Source organism: Crocodylus siamensis, chromosome 10, assembly GCF_052110815.1.
Source record: "Crocodylus siamensis isolate JL-2025a chromosome 10, ASM5211081v1, whole genome shotgun sequence".
NCBI lineage: Eukaryota > Metazoa > Chordata > Crocodylia > Crocodylidae > Crocodylus > Crocodylus siamensis.
This window is the reverse complement of record NC_143404.1, coordinates 49,453,910-49,470,599: the sequence shown is the minus strand read 5'-3', so window position 1 is coordinate 49,470,599 and position 16,690 is coordinate 49,453,910. Positions and strand designations below refer to the sequence as shown.

At 46.1% G+C, this 16,690-nt stretch overlaps 1 protein-coding gene across 1 annotated transcript in view; it reads left to right on the top strand.

Annotated features, from left to right (window-relative positions):
- Nucleotides 1-16,690, top strand: part of AHCY (adenosylhomocysteinase) — a 61,187-nt gene that overhangs the window by 26,467 nt on the left and 18,030 nt on the right. The window contains exons 5-8 of the mRNA XM_090064852.1: nucleotides 2,704-2,816; nucleotides 13,733-13,940; nucleotides 14,694-14,781; nucleotides 15,849-15,966. Coding sequence (XP_089920978.1) covers nucleotides 2,704-2,816; nucleotides 13,733-13,940; nucleotides 14,694-14,781; nucleotides 15,849-15,966 — 527 coding nt within the window. The remainder of the gene's footprint in view (nucleotides 1-2,703; nucleotides 2,817-13,732; nucleotides 13,941-14,693; nucleotides 14,782-15,848; nucleotides 15,967-16,690) is intronic.

The following is a 16,690-nucleotide window of genomic DNA, read 5'->3' as shown; positions in this document are numbered from 1 at the left end:
CCTTCTTTATCAAATAGGGATAACATCAACACTTTTTGTAAAATTCTTTGAATGACATGGCAATGCTATGACTGAGTTGGGAATAATGATTGCTTGTATTGCACAATAAGGGAGAACAAAATCTTGCTCTGACTAGGAAGAACTTTGCAAAATAATAGTTGACACAAATATCCAGTACTGCTTGCAACCTGAGCTATAATCTTGTATGAACGTGTGTATGTGAAGATAATTCCTTGCTAAGCTTTCTTCCAGTAGTATAACTGTGTGAACAGAGCAATTTGTGAGAAGTTTAATGTTTGGAGAGCTATTTTACAGCCTTCTCAGTAGAAAACCTGTTTTTATTAAAAAGTGTCCCATAAATTTTGCTTCAGTGGATCAAAAACTTCCAAGGCCATAATGTGGAAGGCAGTAATTTTTCTCCATAAGTCTTTAGATGTATGTAGAATTTTTGCATGTATTACACTTTTTATCTGTTGCTACCTCCCTCCTCCCCCTTGCCAAATTAGCTGGTATGGTGTCAATTGTGTTATATAGAGATGCTACTTGTATTGGTGGTTTGTCAGGCTGCTTAACAGACTTTCTTTTTCCTGTGGGTTTTAAAACTTTACAATAAAAATTAAATAAGGTTTGTACTGGCTTAATTTTTTTTTTTTTTTTTTTTTTAACTCCAGGCAAATAACCCCAAACCCTAAACATGTAGGCTGGACCTTGAGAGTAAATATTTCAGAATTCCTCATGTGATTTAGGAGCCTGAGTCCCTTTGCCTGTTAGTGAAGCACAGTGATGTGACTACATTAGAAGTCTACCTTTTGTGGATTTTGGATCCTGCTGGAAATTCCCTTGAAAGCCAAAGTTTAGTGATAGTAACTAATACTTTTTCATAGTGAAGGAGAATTCCATTAAAATTCTGATGCAGCTGATCAGTTACTATTAGTAAGAAAACAGGAGTAGCAACTTCCTAATTTGAATCTTAGCTTGCTAGGTTTAGGCTTGACAGGACTGAGCTCTTCCACAGCACTATGCCCTTCCAAAGCTCCCACAAATTTGAGCTACTCTTTAGAAACTGCTCAAATCTCTGAAATGGGTATTTTCCCTGTTTTGCAGATGGGGAAGCAAAGAGGTTGTGTCTTAAGCAAGGTCATAGGATTAGTGACAAAACAAATTTAGAATCTAGGCATTCTTGAATCCCAAACTTAGGCCCAGTCCACCAAGCCATATTTTTGCCATCAAAGTGCTTACTTAGAAACATGCATTGCAGGCTTGCTTTTGCAAGTCTTCGTGTAGACACTGGAATGTGCATGAGATCATTCATCTTGGCAGTCAGTCACTAGATTGTTTACAATGCTTTAGAGGGGCCAGGTTTTGTGTTTCATACTGCATGGAGGAATTCTTTGCCTTACCCTTTCCAGCAGCCCTTTTTATTACTAATAAAGTCGCATCGGAGACTCACGTGGTGTTCACTGACTGAGGGAGCAGTCTGTGGTTGCTGTATTGTAATTTAGTGCCAGTGAGTTTAAAGTCCAAAGTGAATCCATATTTTTGCCCAAGAGAAATTGCTTCCCTGACCCCCAGCCTGAGGACTTATCCCAGACTGTAACCTTTCAAGCTAACTAAATCTGACTGCAGGCTCCATTCCCTCAAGAAATATATTCTTTTTGAAGTGGTTTCTCTAAATACATTTGGCTAATCATCCTTCTCTCACAAGCATATAAAAGCAACATCTTTGAAGCTCAGCCAGCAGGTGTGGTGAACACTGCTGTAAGCCACCTGACTTTACTCTAGTTAATGGAGGCTGTCAGTAATGGAGAAGCTGCTATTTGGCAATGTGAGCTCTGCTTTGGACTCAAATGGTCTGGATGCTGTATTTGTGACTGTAGGGCCTGCCCCACCCCGGGCTATAGAATTTGTTTCCTTCCCATATGCAAAATGGGAGCATAATAGGGATCATTGTCCCAGAGTGGTTTTTCCACACTGGCTCTCAGGGGTGGTATTTGGATAGACATTAAGAGGTGGTCAGGCATTCAAGTAGTAGTGCATAGGTATGTTAGGTGGTACCTATGAGTTGCAATATTGACTTGCCACAGTGCTGCAAAATAGGAGGGGGAGTAATTGTCTCTTTGGAGTGATGGGATGGAGCTCTGAGAAGGGGTTTTCAACAGCTTTCTTCTAATGCAGACTCTTGGATATTGCAGGTATTCAGGATTTCACTGATGTGTTTATTTTAGACTCAAACAGTGTAGTAGAGCAGTGGTTCTCAACCTCTCTTATACCAGGACCTATTTGTAAGCATCAATGGCCAGTCCCAACCCAGTGCCCCTCACTCCGGACCCACTGCCCCCAGACCCCAGCTCTCCAGTGTGTGGGGCAGGGGGTGGGTGTGTGAGGCATAGGGGGCCCCAGATAGCCCCTTGAAGGCTGGAACTCTGCCAGCCTGCAAGGGAAAAGCTATAGTTTCCTACATTTTTTATCCTTTTAAAGGAGAATCCATTTTTAAAGTTTGTCTGTGACTTTCATATATACTTGTGACCAACTTTGCAGTTGCAACCCACAGGTTGAGAAACACTGCAGTAGAGGGACATTATCGCTTCTTCCCTTCCTGCAAAAGATTTATTTTAAAGGAAGCTTTTTTAGTAAAACTGTGTCTATATTTGGACTTGTCTGTTTGCAGTATATCACTCTGAATTCTTCTCCTCTCCCCTGCAGGAATTAAAGGTATCTCAGAAGAAACAACCACTGGCGTTCATAATCTGTATAAGATGAAGGCCAATGGGACCCTAAAAGTGCCGGCCATCAACGTCAATGACTCTGTCACCAAGGTAAAGCAGCCATCGCTCTAAAGCTGCCTGATGGCACTGATAAACAATAAGTTAATGTTAGAAAACAGTCTTCTTGCTTCCCTGCCTAAGTGTTGGTACTTTTCTTGTTCTTGCTAAATGAAGCTGGCTGTACTTAGGGGCGTGATGGGAAATGGATTTTGACAGGTGGCTGGGGTGAGTATGTAGAGGGGTCTGGGATGTGTCTGAATTAATGAAATGTGGCAGTTCAAATGGCTGCCTTCTGTTTTTTGTGGTGTCATTGACCTGTTTGTGTGTTAGAGGTATCTCCTCATTTATTAGTAGTATAGCAGCACCAAGAGTGGGGATCCCACTCTCCCAGTGGAGATCAGGATTTTTAGAATGAGGCTCATTGTTGCCCAGAAGATTTTACAGTCCATCTAAACAAGACAGATAAAGGGTGGCAGGGAAAATTGACAAAGGGTAGTGAAGTGACTTATCCAAAATCACAAAGTGGTCAGGGGAAGAGCCGGGATTAAGAATCTAGCTCTTCAGACTCTGTATACAGTGGCCTTTCCACTAGACCAGTGGTTCCCAAATTCTGACAGACTGAGTACCACCAATTTAAAATGATACAGCGTTAAGTACCACCAGCAAATTTTTCATACACATAGATAACAGACTGTATTAAAACAAGATCAAAATTTTTACTAATCATAAAACATTGTTATCAGTTATAGTAGCCATCTAAAACGATTGTAAATGGGGGGGGGAAAAAAAAGACAAGACAATATAAATTTACCCATCCAGAGATGCTTTTGGGGATGTCTCTAGTAGGAAGGTATAGGAGCTGTAGGGGTGCATGGGGAGGGAGAGGATCCATGCACGCTCTGGCAGGATGCAGGGTACTGTGGGTCAGAAGTAAGGGGCAGCAGCAGGGCTGGGGTGCTGTGGCTTGACAGTGACAGACTTGCACACAGACATACATAGTGCCCTGTAGGTAAGTTGGTGGAGGGGGAGGGGCAGATCAAAGCTCCCACATTGAGGAAAGAAGTGGAGCAGGGGTGGGGGTGGATGGGACCCTCTGGCTAAGGCTGACTGTGGGACAGAGCAGTGGGTGGCTTGTCTAGGGGTACTGGGGGTGGTGTGGCTCTCTACCACTGTGTGCACCCTGGGACAGGCATGGGGGCACATGCCCCCTGGATCTGTGTGTGGGACAGAGGCAGGCAGCCTCCTGCAAACTGGGCTCTGCTCCAGGCTGTCTTTGCCCTGGAAGCCTTGTGCAATGCCATGTGCCTTGTGTGCTGGCTGTACATGCCTCCCATGCCTGCCCTGGAGTGCGTCAAGTTAGGGGAGGCCCCCCCCCCCCACATCCCTGGAAAGGCCCAGGCCACCTTTGTGCAGGCCCTGCTGTGGGGACAGGGCAAGCCAGCCTGAGGGAAGAGAACCCCTGGGGAGCAATGGACTGCTGCTGTGCTCTGCACTGTGCTACTGCTGCCTCCAGAGCTGCACAGGATGCCATGTGCCTGCCACCACTGGACAGGCAGAGGATGCAGTGCAGCCAGTGTGCGGCAGATGCATGGCATCGTGTGAGGTTCCTGGGCTAGTAGGAGTGTGGTGCGGAGCCCTGTGTGCAGCCACAGCACACCTCTGCCCCATGCACAGATTTGGGGGGCATGTGCCCCCCTTGCCTATCCTGGGGTATGCATAATGGTGGGAACCCCCCATGCCCCTAGATGAGCTGCCTAGGCTCTGACTGTTGCAGCACCTTCCCCAGGGGCCCATTCATCCCAGCCCCTGTCTCTGCCCCCCCACTCCCCTCACTGTGGAGGCCTTGATCTGCCCCCCTTCACTCCAATGCACTTATCTACTGGGTGCTGCTTGACAGGCGGCGCTGTGTTCCTGGCCATGTGCAGCAGGATGCTGCTGGGCTTGGTGTGTGCAGCCCCTCCCCCTGGCCTTCCGCATACCACTTCCAGGTTGTCTGCGTACCACTGGTGGTACATGTCCCACAGTTTGAGAACTGCTGCGCTAGACAATGTTTATAGCCTCCCCACCCCTCCCCTTACACCTCAACATCAATAAGAGAGTGACTTGAACAAGCTAGTCTTAAGCTATTGTGAAACTTCCAGAAGTGAACTTTAGTTCTGGAAGGGAGTGTGCGTCTTGCCGACTTGTATCAATAGCTTGAGACATCATCCTGGGGGTAGAAAAATGGGTCAGATTTAGACATTTTAAAATATGAGTAGATGCTGTTAGACCCTGACTCCATGCAGCGGCCAACGACTAGGGAGACGACGATCCAATTGCTTATGGATCCTGTTACTGAGTAGCCAGAGCAAGCAGGGAGCAAACACTACTTGCACACATTGCTTGCAACAGCTTTATTCAGAATGGAGATGGCTTTTTTTTCCCTCCACATTTATACACTTTGGTTTAGGTTCATTAACATTCACTACACCTTTGTCCGTCCTTGTATTCCACCCATTTCTGCTCCCATCTCAAGCTCTGCCTCTGTTTACTGTTTGCTTCATTAACATGTAAATGAGTGAAATGCATAGGCAATTCCATGTCTTTGCTGTCAATGCATGTATAAGACCTTGACTTCTCTTCTTTGGTCAGTGGGCAGACTTTGACTAAAACCTGAAAGTTTCTGGAGGCTTCTTCACCAATCACCATTCACTGTTTTGCATATGTTCATTTTGGATTCTGTTACCAATTACACATTGTTGTTCACATTCCAGTCTGTTTTATTAGTCTCATGTTGTACCATCTTCCACATTCCTAAAATGTCACCTCATTCACAGCACACAGACTTGCACAGATTTACTTGCTACTTTTTACAGAAAATGGTTGACACAGTTAAGATGGTTACTTAGCATAAACAAATGGCTGGTTTAGATATCATTCTGCTTTGTGGTCAGCAGCTCTGCTAGGCCACAGGTTAAAGCCTTGTATCAGCTGCAAATCCAGTGCTCCCCAAAATTCAAATATTGTCACCCTAACAGATGCCTAGTGAGATTTTTTTAGCTGTGCCTACCAACTGATTCTTGGCCACTGAAGTAGCAAGGGGGAATAGAAATCTCAGTAGACACCTGTCTCCTTCAGGCCTGCAAATACCTTTTAAAAAATTGGCACTTAACATCTATCTTCTGGTCAAGGGTTGGCTTTTGTAGGACACAAGTGTGCTTGTTCTGCATGGATAACTTGTCTGAAAGAAAAAAAAATCCCATTCTCTACTATATTTCAGTACAGCATATAACTACAGTGGAGTCCTATCTTAAATGGGGGTTACGTACTGAAGTCAGCGCGTAAGGCGAGAATCGTATATAGTTGAAATCGCCTTTCCTGCTGCGCTCCTCGCCCCTCTTGTCCTCCGCTGTGTTGTCCCACCAGGGCAGCCAGCTGAGCGTGAGTGAGCTGCTGCCCCCCAGCCATGCCAGCGCATGCAGACAGTACCACGCGGTGGCGCACTACATGCCGTGCCCTGGCTGGTACCCAGCCGCCAGCCCCAGGAGCCAAGTGTGTATAGCTGAATTCGCATAAGTTTAAATACGTGTAAGATGCGACTCAACTGTATTGGATTGTATAAATGGGGTCATTGTGCTGTGACAGAACTCCTTTAATCTACACCCCTGCCCTTTCAAAAGATGTGTGGCTGCTTAGTGGGTTTAACAGAGATTGAACAAAAGAGCTTTTTAGTAGTTGTATGGATGTGGTTTCTACAGAGAGACTTTCCTTTTCCATCATCTATTTTCACGTCCTGCCCTCTGTTGGTGCTTAGCTGGGACCCTTGCACAATCTTTTATGGGGCACTCAATCCCTCTTTCCTTAATTCAATGATTCTCAACTCTTTCAGATTTGAGACATTGAGGCACCCCTCAGAAAATGCCACCTCTTAGTTTTCATTTGTTTTTTGACTACAGAAAAATAATGGAGCAATTCTGTTGCGTAAAACTCAGACCACAACACGTCGGCATATTTTTACCACTATGGATCCCTATTTGAAAACTATGGGTTTCTTTTGTGCTGGCATTACACAGTAACCTGTGGCACCCTTGAAAGGGTCTCAAGGCACCCCAGGATGCCACGGGACTCTGGTTGAGAATCACTGTCTTAATTATTGTTAGGCCCACTTCTTTTTTCTATGGTTTTCCACATGAATAGCTTACCTCACTCCCCTGACCACGTAGGGCATGCCTGTGATTCTCAGTCTTCTGTCCATTGTGTAGGAATTAATTGCAGTTGGGAAGAAGCATATTTCTCCAGCATTATTTTTAAGTCTATAAGAACAGAAGACTCTGCAGTGCAGCCTATTTATTAGGCGGTTTTGGAAACTCAGATGATTCTAGCAACCCTTGCTGGAGCTGTTTAGAACTGAGCTAACTTTTATTCTAGTGTCAAATAATACTTAACTTCCAGTGTTGCTTTTGGCCTCTGAATACTCCATGATGCATGCTGTCTGTAGTTAGAGGTCCTTTGAAAGCTCATGATTTGAGTTTAGAGTCTCTTCTCAGAACACTTTTCCCCCAACGTTGTAGTTTTTCTTTCTTACCACCTTTGCATAAACAATAAACTGTAACAGAGGCAGTATTTATTAGGGAAAGGGGGTGGGGAGGGATGTTTGAAGCATCCTTTCCTTAAAAGCCTTTCTTGGGCACCACAAACCCATTTTTGCATCTGGAACTCTGCTAATGTCACTCCCCTGGGACTGTACCCACAATGGGATTCTTTGGTTCTAAACAACAGATTTGGGGCTGGAGAATCGTATCTCCCAAATGCTGCTTTTTCTCTTTAGGAGGGTGAGGACCTAAGAGGAGCCTGGATGGAGGTTAGGAATGGTGGGATATGGCCAGTACTTCCATATGGTGCAGACTTTTTTTTTTTTTTTTCCAAATTAAGGTTGCCTTAGGAATTTGAATTTTCACGTATTGGGAACTTTGTAAGAGAGGAACATTAAGCCTGTGTCTTTGTAACAACATTCCTGATTTGGTGGTATGTGGGGATTGTGAATGAGCCACTGCTACTGGAAGCAAAGGGCCGCGTCTTGTAGTGCAGAATATGCAGCTGCTCACTATGGACTGGCCACTGGCAGGAGAGACAGCCTGGCAGCATGACCTATAGCTGCATCTTGCATATCTCTTATTAACTGTAACATTCTCAACAAGTAGATTTTACAGCAGTCACTTATGGGCAATTCTTAACTTTCACTGATTTGTATAGAAGATAAAATTGAGATCTGACTTTCTCTTGGTTCTTCAATGCAACATTGTTTTTATGAATGTCTAGTAGTGTCTGCCTTATTTTTAGGTTTCAAAACACTCCGTACTCCTGAATACAGAAATCTTAGTTCTGTTCCTATGGAAGAGAACACTTATACAATGTGATCATGTATAGCAATGGTAACCTGTGATCTGTGATTTACAGAAATTAGTGCCAGTTCAGATCATGGTGTACAGTATGTGATCACTCAAGTAATGCACGAACAGAAAGCAGCCAAGTTCTGCATTCAGTTGAAATAGCTACATTCCCTAGCCTGAGGATATTCTGAGCTGTAGAACCATTCCATTCTTCTGCTGTCACCTTCCTTTCTGTCTTTTATGAGGTGGGGATTGTAATTCATTCTTAAGTCAGGTGTTGGTAGAACCAGGTCTGGGAATTGCAGCAGTGTCTGACACCGCTCAGGGAGCCATAGGAGCATGGAAAGTGAGAGTGGAAAGGAACCTCAGGAGGTCATCATCTAGTCCAGGGGTTCTTAACCTTTTTTTGTACCAGGACCCACTTATAAACATCAATGGCCAGTCCTGACCCAGTGCCCCTCACTCCCAAACTACTGCCCTCAGGCCCCAGCCCCCAAGTGTGTGTGTGTGTGTGGGGGGGGGGGGGCACAAACAGCCCCTTGCAAGCTGGAACTCTGACAGCCTTCAAGGGAAAAGCTGTGGCTTCCCACACTTTTCTCCTTTTGAAGGAGAATCCATTTTTAAAGTTTGGTCACAACTCTTTCATATACTCTTGTGACCCACTTTTGAGTTACAACCATGGGTTTAGAGAAGCTGATTTAGTCCAACCCCCTGCTCAAAGCAGGACAATCCCAGCTATCTCATCCCAGCCAAAGCTTTGTCTTGCCAGGTCTTAAACTTCCAGAGATGGAAATTCCAAAACCTCTCTGCGTAACCTGTTCCAGTGCTTTACTACCCTCCTCATGAGAGATTTTCCCTAAAACCTAACTTAAACTTCCTTTGCTACTGTATATTATCTGCCACTACTGAAAACAGTCTAGCTCCATCCTCCTTGTAAGCACCCATCAGGTAGTTGACAGCTGTTATTAAATCCCACTCCCATCTTCTTTTCTTCAGACTGAATAAATCCAGTTCCCTCAGTCTCGCCTCATAAATCAGGTTCCCCAGCCCTCTAACCTTTTTGTTGCCCTCCACTGGACTCTCTCCAATTTGTCCACATCCTTTCTGTAGTGGGGGCTCCAAAACGGAACACAGTATTCCAGAGGGGAATAATCACTTCCCTTGATTTGCTGGCAACATTCCTACTAAGGCAGCCTGGTATGCCATTAGCCTCCTTGGCAACAAGGGCACTCTGGCTCATATTCTGCTTATTGAACACTGTAACTCCCAGGTCTTCTTCTGCAGAGTTGCTGCTTAGTCGATCAGTAACCAGTTCTGCCCTAAGTGCAGGACTTCGTACTTAGAATCATAGAAAGAAGAACCAGAAGGGACCTGGTCTGGTCCCCTGCAATGGGCAGGAGGTAAATTGGACTCAACGAGCTCAACGAGGTGCTTGTTTAGCCTCCTCTTGAACACCACCAAGGATGGTGACTGCACCACCTCCACTGGAAATGTGTTCTAGATTCTAGTTACCCTTACAGAAAATAAGTTTTTCCTTATATCTAACCTTTTCTTTGGCTAGCTTGTGGCCATTGGTCCTAGTCCTTCCAGGGTGTGCTTTTCTGAAAAGTTGCTCTCCCAGATTGTGGTGTTTTCCCTTGACATATCTGTAGAGGGCTATCAAGTCACCCATCAGCCTTCTTTTACTCAGACTGAACAAACCTAGATCCCCAAAGTCTCTCCTCATAAGGCCTGTCCCCCAGGCAGTTGATCATGTGGGTGGCCCTTCTCTGCACTCTTGAGCTTGTCTACATCCTTCTTGAAGTGTGGTGCCTCACCAGTGCCAAATAGGGGGGAGAGGAGCACCTCTCTGGATCTGTTGGTGACACATCTGCTGATGCACTCCAGAGTCCTATTTGCTCTGCTGGTGACTTCATCACACTGGTGGCTTTTATTCATCCTCTGGTCAATTATCGCCCCCAGGTGCCTTTCAGATGCAGTGCTAGCCAGTGGACCACCACCCATTGTAGAGATATGGTGAGGGTTCTTCCTACCCAGATGAAGGACCTGGCACTTCTCCTTGTTGAACCTAATCTGATTACGTTCAGCCCATAGGACCAGCCTGTCAGGGTTGTCCTGGATCTTGTCCTATCCTTGGACATGCTTGCTTGTCCCCATAGCTTGGTATATCATCTGCAAACTTAATCATTGTGCTTTTCACTTCCTCATCCAGGTCATTGATAAAGATGTTAAAGAGCACGGGCCTAAGCACTGGTCCCTGGGGGACACCACTGAAGATGGTGAGGCCATCCCATCAATTACTACTCACTGGGATCGGCTGCTGAGCCAGTTGCCAACCCACCTCACTGTAGCCTGATCTAGGCTAGTACTCTCCGGCTTAACTGAGAGGATTTCATGGGTGTTTCACTTTGAAGCTGTTTCAACACGTTTTTGAGCTTGAAACGGCGAAATCTAAATGAAACAAAAGGCTTCAAAATGGCTTTGAAACAAAATGAGGGCATGCATTGTGTCTGACTACCAACGGCACAATGCAGATGGCCACATGAGGGTCCCCTTGGAGTCGAAGATCTCCCTGTCTCAGACTTCTGAGGTCTCCATGCAGATGGAACCCATGGTTCTCATCTCCATGCAGATGGAGCCTCTGGCTCTTGGCTGTGGGGGCTGCCTGGCACAATTCCAGGCACATGGGACCAGGAACATGGCCATTGCCCCTTGCGAGGTTTGCTCCACTTGGGAGTCTCTGTGGCACCAGATAGCAGACCTCCAGGCTACAGTCCAGAGACTGCAGTCAAGGATGCTATGCAGGAGAGACTCCTACTGCCAGGCCTTTCACCCCCTGGAGGCTAAGGGTAGGCCAAGGTTACCTTCCAGGACAAGGGAGGACTCCAAGATCTCCCAGACTGTCCAGCCAGGGGGTCGGGCCAAGGAGGTCAACGACCCCAAGGCTCACTGCACCAGGGTCTCCTCCTCTCTGGAGCTTTGCAACAGGTATGTATCTCTTGCAGCCCCAGTAGAGCCTGCAGAGCTGCCAGCTCCTGCAGGTGAGGGAGGATCACTCACAGCTACCATCCCTGCTTTCCCTAAGGCCACACGTAGAGTAGTTGTTGTGGGAGACTCCCTTCTGATGAGGACTGAGGGCGCGGTCTGCTGCCTGCTGGGAGCCTGTATTTGGGACGTAACAGAGAGGATCCCAAAGCTCATACAGCCCACCAACCACTACCCTATGTTTCTTACCTGTGTGGGCACAAATGACACAGCTTGGAGCAATCTCAGCTGGGTCATGAGAAGCTACAGGGCTTTGGGAGCGGGACTTGGGGTTGGTGGCACAGGCGGTGTTTTCCTCAATCCACCCAGTTTTGGGCTATGGGCTGAGGAAGGAGAGGAGGATCAAGTTAGTTAACCAAAGACTGTGGTGCTGGTGTCATTGTGAAGGCTTTGGCTTCCACGATCACAGTCCGCTCTTCGTTGAGAGAGGCAGTGGTCTGCTGTGAAGAGATGGCCTCCACCTCACTGCACTGTGGAGGAAGCTCTTCTCAGCCCAAATGGCTGACCTGCTTGATTGGGCTTTAAACTAAGCCTGCCAGGGGATGGGGGACTACTGCCACAGCAAGCCCACTGGGCAACTTTTGCAAATCCAGCAGGCTAAGGCACCCAAGGGAATCCACCCCTAACCCAGCCCTGGAGTGATGTTCTCCTGGGAATGTAGGGAACACTAGGGCCTCCAATGGGACACTTGCATGCCTGTACACCAATGCCAGGAGCTTGGGGAACAAACAGGAGGAACTGGTCCTATTGCTAAACAAGAATGACTACAATGATTGGGCCACATGTATAGACAGCTATACCTGGTACAGGAGAGATCGTGCAGATAAAGGGGCGGGGGTGTAGCTCTCTATGTCTAGGAAAAGTACATGTCCCTGCAAGCTGACATTGGCACCCAGGGAGAACGACTGAAGACCACCTAGGTTAAAATCCATGGTGAACATGGCACAGGGAATACAGTGGTAGGAGTCTACTACAGACCTTTTAATCAGGATCAAGAGCTCAACTAGGAATTTGCCAGGGTACTGGAGGAGTCTGCATGCTCCCGGTGCATGGTTGTCATGGGAAACTTCAACTACCCAGACATCTTGTGGGAAGAGCACTTGGCCAAATCCGAATGATTGCAAAGCTTCCTTGTGTGTATGAGCTCTGACTTGAAGTCTGTGGACTGACAAGAGGCAAAGCGCTACTCTACCTGGTACTGGCAAAGTCGGATGATCTAGTCAGCAACCTGTTGATTGAAGGGAAGCTGAGACACGGTGACCATGAGCTGGAAAGAGCCTGGTGCCACCCCTGCTGCAGCCCCAGGAGTGGCAGATGCCACCTGCCTGTAGCCACTGGGCTGCACTGTGCCCTGAACATCCTGGTGCAGTGCAGCCCACTGGCTGCAGGCAGTCAGCAGTTTGCTGTCATCCCGTGCGCAGATCTGGGGGCTCGCACCCCTGGGAGGTGTCCAGCATAGCCCTCCTTGGGGCACAGTCCCCAGGATCTGTGCATGAGATGATAGAAGGTACACACTGCACCCAGCGCCGGTCTCAGCCAGCAGTGACAACCTGCTGTCATCCCGCACACAGATCTGGGGGCCCATGCCCTCGGGAGGGCTGGTGGGGCTGTGCCGGACTTTTCCAAGAGTGCAGACCCCTGGATCTGCGCTCAGGATAACAGCAAGCTGCTGCCGCTGGCAAGTGATTAGAGTTTTGCTTTTAACATTTTGAGGTGCAGTTTCACAAAACTCCCTGCACCTATCTCCTTGAAACTTGGGAGGCCTCGTGCCCTCAGAAGGGGCTACTGTTCCTGCAATTTTCATCTGAATCAGGCAAGAAATGACAAAGTTATAAGCATTTTAATGATCTCCTTTATAGCCTATGGGCAAAACGTCGGAATAGCGAAACAACAGTTGAAACGAAACAGAACAGCTTTGAAATAAAAGGTCAAAAAGACACACTGTCCCTTTGAAACAGCAAAACAGAAGTCAAACTAGATTGCCGCTGTCCTAATGTGTGGTAATCCACTAGCCAGGTGTCCTGTACAGTTGTTTGAGGTCCAGTTGTGACACTTGGAATAATGATCCATAGACTGATGGAGCAGTAGTTTTGGAAATTTTAAATCTGAGGCAATGCCTCCCTACCACATACATGCAAGAGGCTGTCCATTCCCCTGTGTACAGCAAACTCCTATTCTTTACCATTTGGTTGGTAACTTGTGGTAACCTCATAGAGGTTGTTTTCACAAGTCCAAGCTATAGCAATAGGTGCAATAACCACATGTTATGTCTTTTATTAGAGGACTCCCTGATCAGGATTTTTGTGACGGCAGCTATCTGCTATAACCATATGGACTAAAAAGCCAGTTAAAAGAACGTAACTGAAAACATGTTAAAGTAGACTCCTATCTTTAACTGATAGTGGTTGAAATTATTTAGCTGAATGTCAACTTCATGGTTTGTGGTACTTTTATTGTAAGTGTATTTAGGTCCTTTCAGAATGGGAAACGTGTATCTCCTGTTGTTCTGAGTGATTGCTTTGTCTGTTCTGAAACTGCTGCTTTCTTCCCCAGAGTAAATTTGATAACCTTTATGGTTGCCGGGAGTCCCTTATCGATGGCATTAAACGTGCTACAGATGTCATGATTGCTGGGAAAGTGGCCATAGTGGCAGGCTATGGTGATGTCGGCAAAGGTTGTGCTCAAGCCCTAAGAAGCTTTGGAGCCAGGGTCATCATCACTGAAATTGATCCAATCAATGCACTGCAGGCAACCATGGAAGGTGAGATGTTGGAGAGATGCAGAACACCTGTATATCTGTATCCCATTACAGAGCACTAAGTGAAATTGAACCAATTGTTACTAGGATGGCATTTCTCCCTGCCCTTTGGGTAAAGGTGGTGCCAGCAATGTCATTGTGTCCTTAATGAACTATTCCTGTATGACTGGGATTAGTAGATAATACTCTGTTTTTGTGTTAATACTCTATTTTTCTGTTAACCTGTTTGATGATATCCTCTCTCAATGGTTACTTGGGTTTGAGGTTGCTTCACCATTCAAACTTTGGGATAGAACCTCTCTGTTTCAAGATGCTGTAACCCAATTTCTGAACAGCTCTTGAGTTGAGTTGATCCCCTTCATTCACACAACTTTAACTTGAAGATTGAGTTAAGATGCCAAAGAATCTCTTTACTTGAAAATACCAAGTCATTGTGTTGCTTATCCTGAACGTTGCGTTATATTGTATAATGGATAAGTCTCATTATGCAGCCATGCTTGAAAGCAGGTGTGGGCAAAATATGGCCCACGGGCTAGGTCCAGCCCACCAGGACACTATGTGGCTCACGGGGCCCCTAAAAAATTTAGAAAAATAATATTCATCTGCCCCTGTCGAAGATGACAGGAGCCAGGAGCAGTAGGACCCAGGGGAAGCCAAAGCAGACTCCTGCAATAACGGGGCTGGTCCCCGCCCAGCCGGAAGGCCCTGTCTAGCACACTTGAGTAGAAAATTGACATTTTTCCTTTTGACTTTTAGGTTATGAGGTCACAACAATGGAGGAGGCCTGCAAAGAAGGGAACATCTTTGTCACCACTACTGGATGCACAGACATTGTGCAGAGCAGGTAGTATCCAACCATTGGCTTACTGTAAACTTCCTGTGCACCTAGACTTTGAAAATGACTGTCGTTAGCAGCACAGTCTGGGTTAGCACAGTGGCCATTCATGCCTGGAGAGCTGGGTTTAGTTTTGAAGAGCAGGCAGTTGGGATTTTGGTCTCCTGGTCCCAATGGACATTTGCATACATTATATTTGATCTCTTTGGGGTGCAGGGCACAGAATAAGACTAGGGAGGTGCCATGGGTTGAGGCAAGAGGAGTCTTGTAACTACAGCTGTTGGTAGAGCTGTTTGGGGTGGCTCCAGGGTCTAGAGGAGCCTTGTAAGTCAGGACTAAGACACTTAGGCAGCGTGGGGGGCAATGAGGTTGGTGCACAGTCCTCTGACCCATGTTTGATTCTAATTTCAGGGCCATAGACTTGCCCCCAGCCTTATGATGATAGTTATACTGAGAGGTTTAAATTTGAGGAAGTTACTTTGGGACAGGTCCAGGCTAATTTTATGCCCATTACAGATCTTGCTGTGGCTCATAAAGGAGTGAGACTTTTGAGTACACATGGCAAGCATAAAACATATCTGTCCCTTATCTTAGCACCTATCTCACAGCATCTCCATTCTTGTACTTAGCATCTCTGCTCAGGGTCACCCTGATTGCCACATTTGGGATCAGGAAGGAATCTTACCCTCCTGCCTGAAGCAGGGGGTTGGACTAGATCACCTCCAGTTCTGTTTCACCACTAGTTCTCTATGATTTCTATGATTCCACGCATCTCCACTGCCCTCTGTACTGCTGTACTTATGCATATTTTCCTTAAAGGGTAACAGTGACAATGGATTGATACTATGATTAAATTACCCACCCAAATTTGTTTTACACTTTGGTCCTCACAAGATGGTCATTGCCTCACCTTGTGGTTCACTGCGGCTCTGGACTGGAACTTGACCTTTCTCGAAGAGCATTGCTACATTGTCAGGCTGCAGCAGTGCCTCCTAGGGCCAGAAAGCCAAGCCAACCCAAGCCTCTCTTTTTATGTACTGATCATTGACAGAGCCTGTTTTTGGGTTTTTTTGCAGACACTTTGAGCAGATGAAGGATGATGCTATAGTATGCAACATTGGCCACTTTGATGTAGAAGTTGATGTGAAGTGGCTAAATGAGAATTCAGTGGAGAAAGTGAATGTTAAGCCCCAGGTAAGTCATCCTTGTGCAGTGCTCTACTTTTATCTCTCAGGCTAATTGGCAAAGGATGCAAATCTGCACTGCACAGCATTGGTGCAATGGGTACAACTAATGCATGAGACCCATTAGTTCAGGACCATTGTTAAGAAAAAGCTCATGTTCTGGCTTTGTGTCTTCTGTGACTGAGTTGAGAAGGAAGATGCAAATTTACAGTGGCCTAACCAAGTTTTATAATGGCACTGTTAAATGGGTAATGATCATTTGTGGGAAGGCAGCTTTGAGTTGGGAAGGAAGTAGATGTAACAGGGTGTGCGTGTGCAGTGCCACTAGGTTGCAGTGCATGTGACTGCTGCCCCTCTCAGGTTTGGTAAACAAGTAAGCAGAGCTGGCCTTAGGAAGTTGACAGAGGAGCTGCAGAAAGATCTCTTCATGCTGAGTGAGTGGACAAAAAATGGCAGATAAACTTCAATGCCAACAAGTGCAAGGTAATCCACATAGGCAAAAATAACCTGAACTATATGTATACAATGCTGAACTCTGAATTAACTCTTACAACTTAAGAAAGAGACTGTGGAGGCATGGTAAATAACTCTAAAAACGGTCTAAAAAAATTAACTCATTGTGCAGCAGTGACCGAAAAAAGCTAATAATGTTGGGTATCATTAAGGGAATTGAAAATGAAATGAAAATCATCCTGCCACTATAAAAATCCATAGTGTAACCACATCTTTAATCC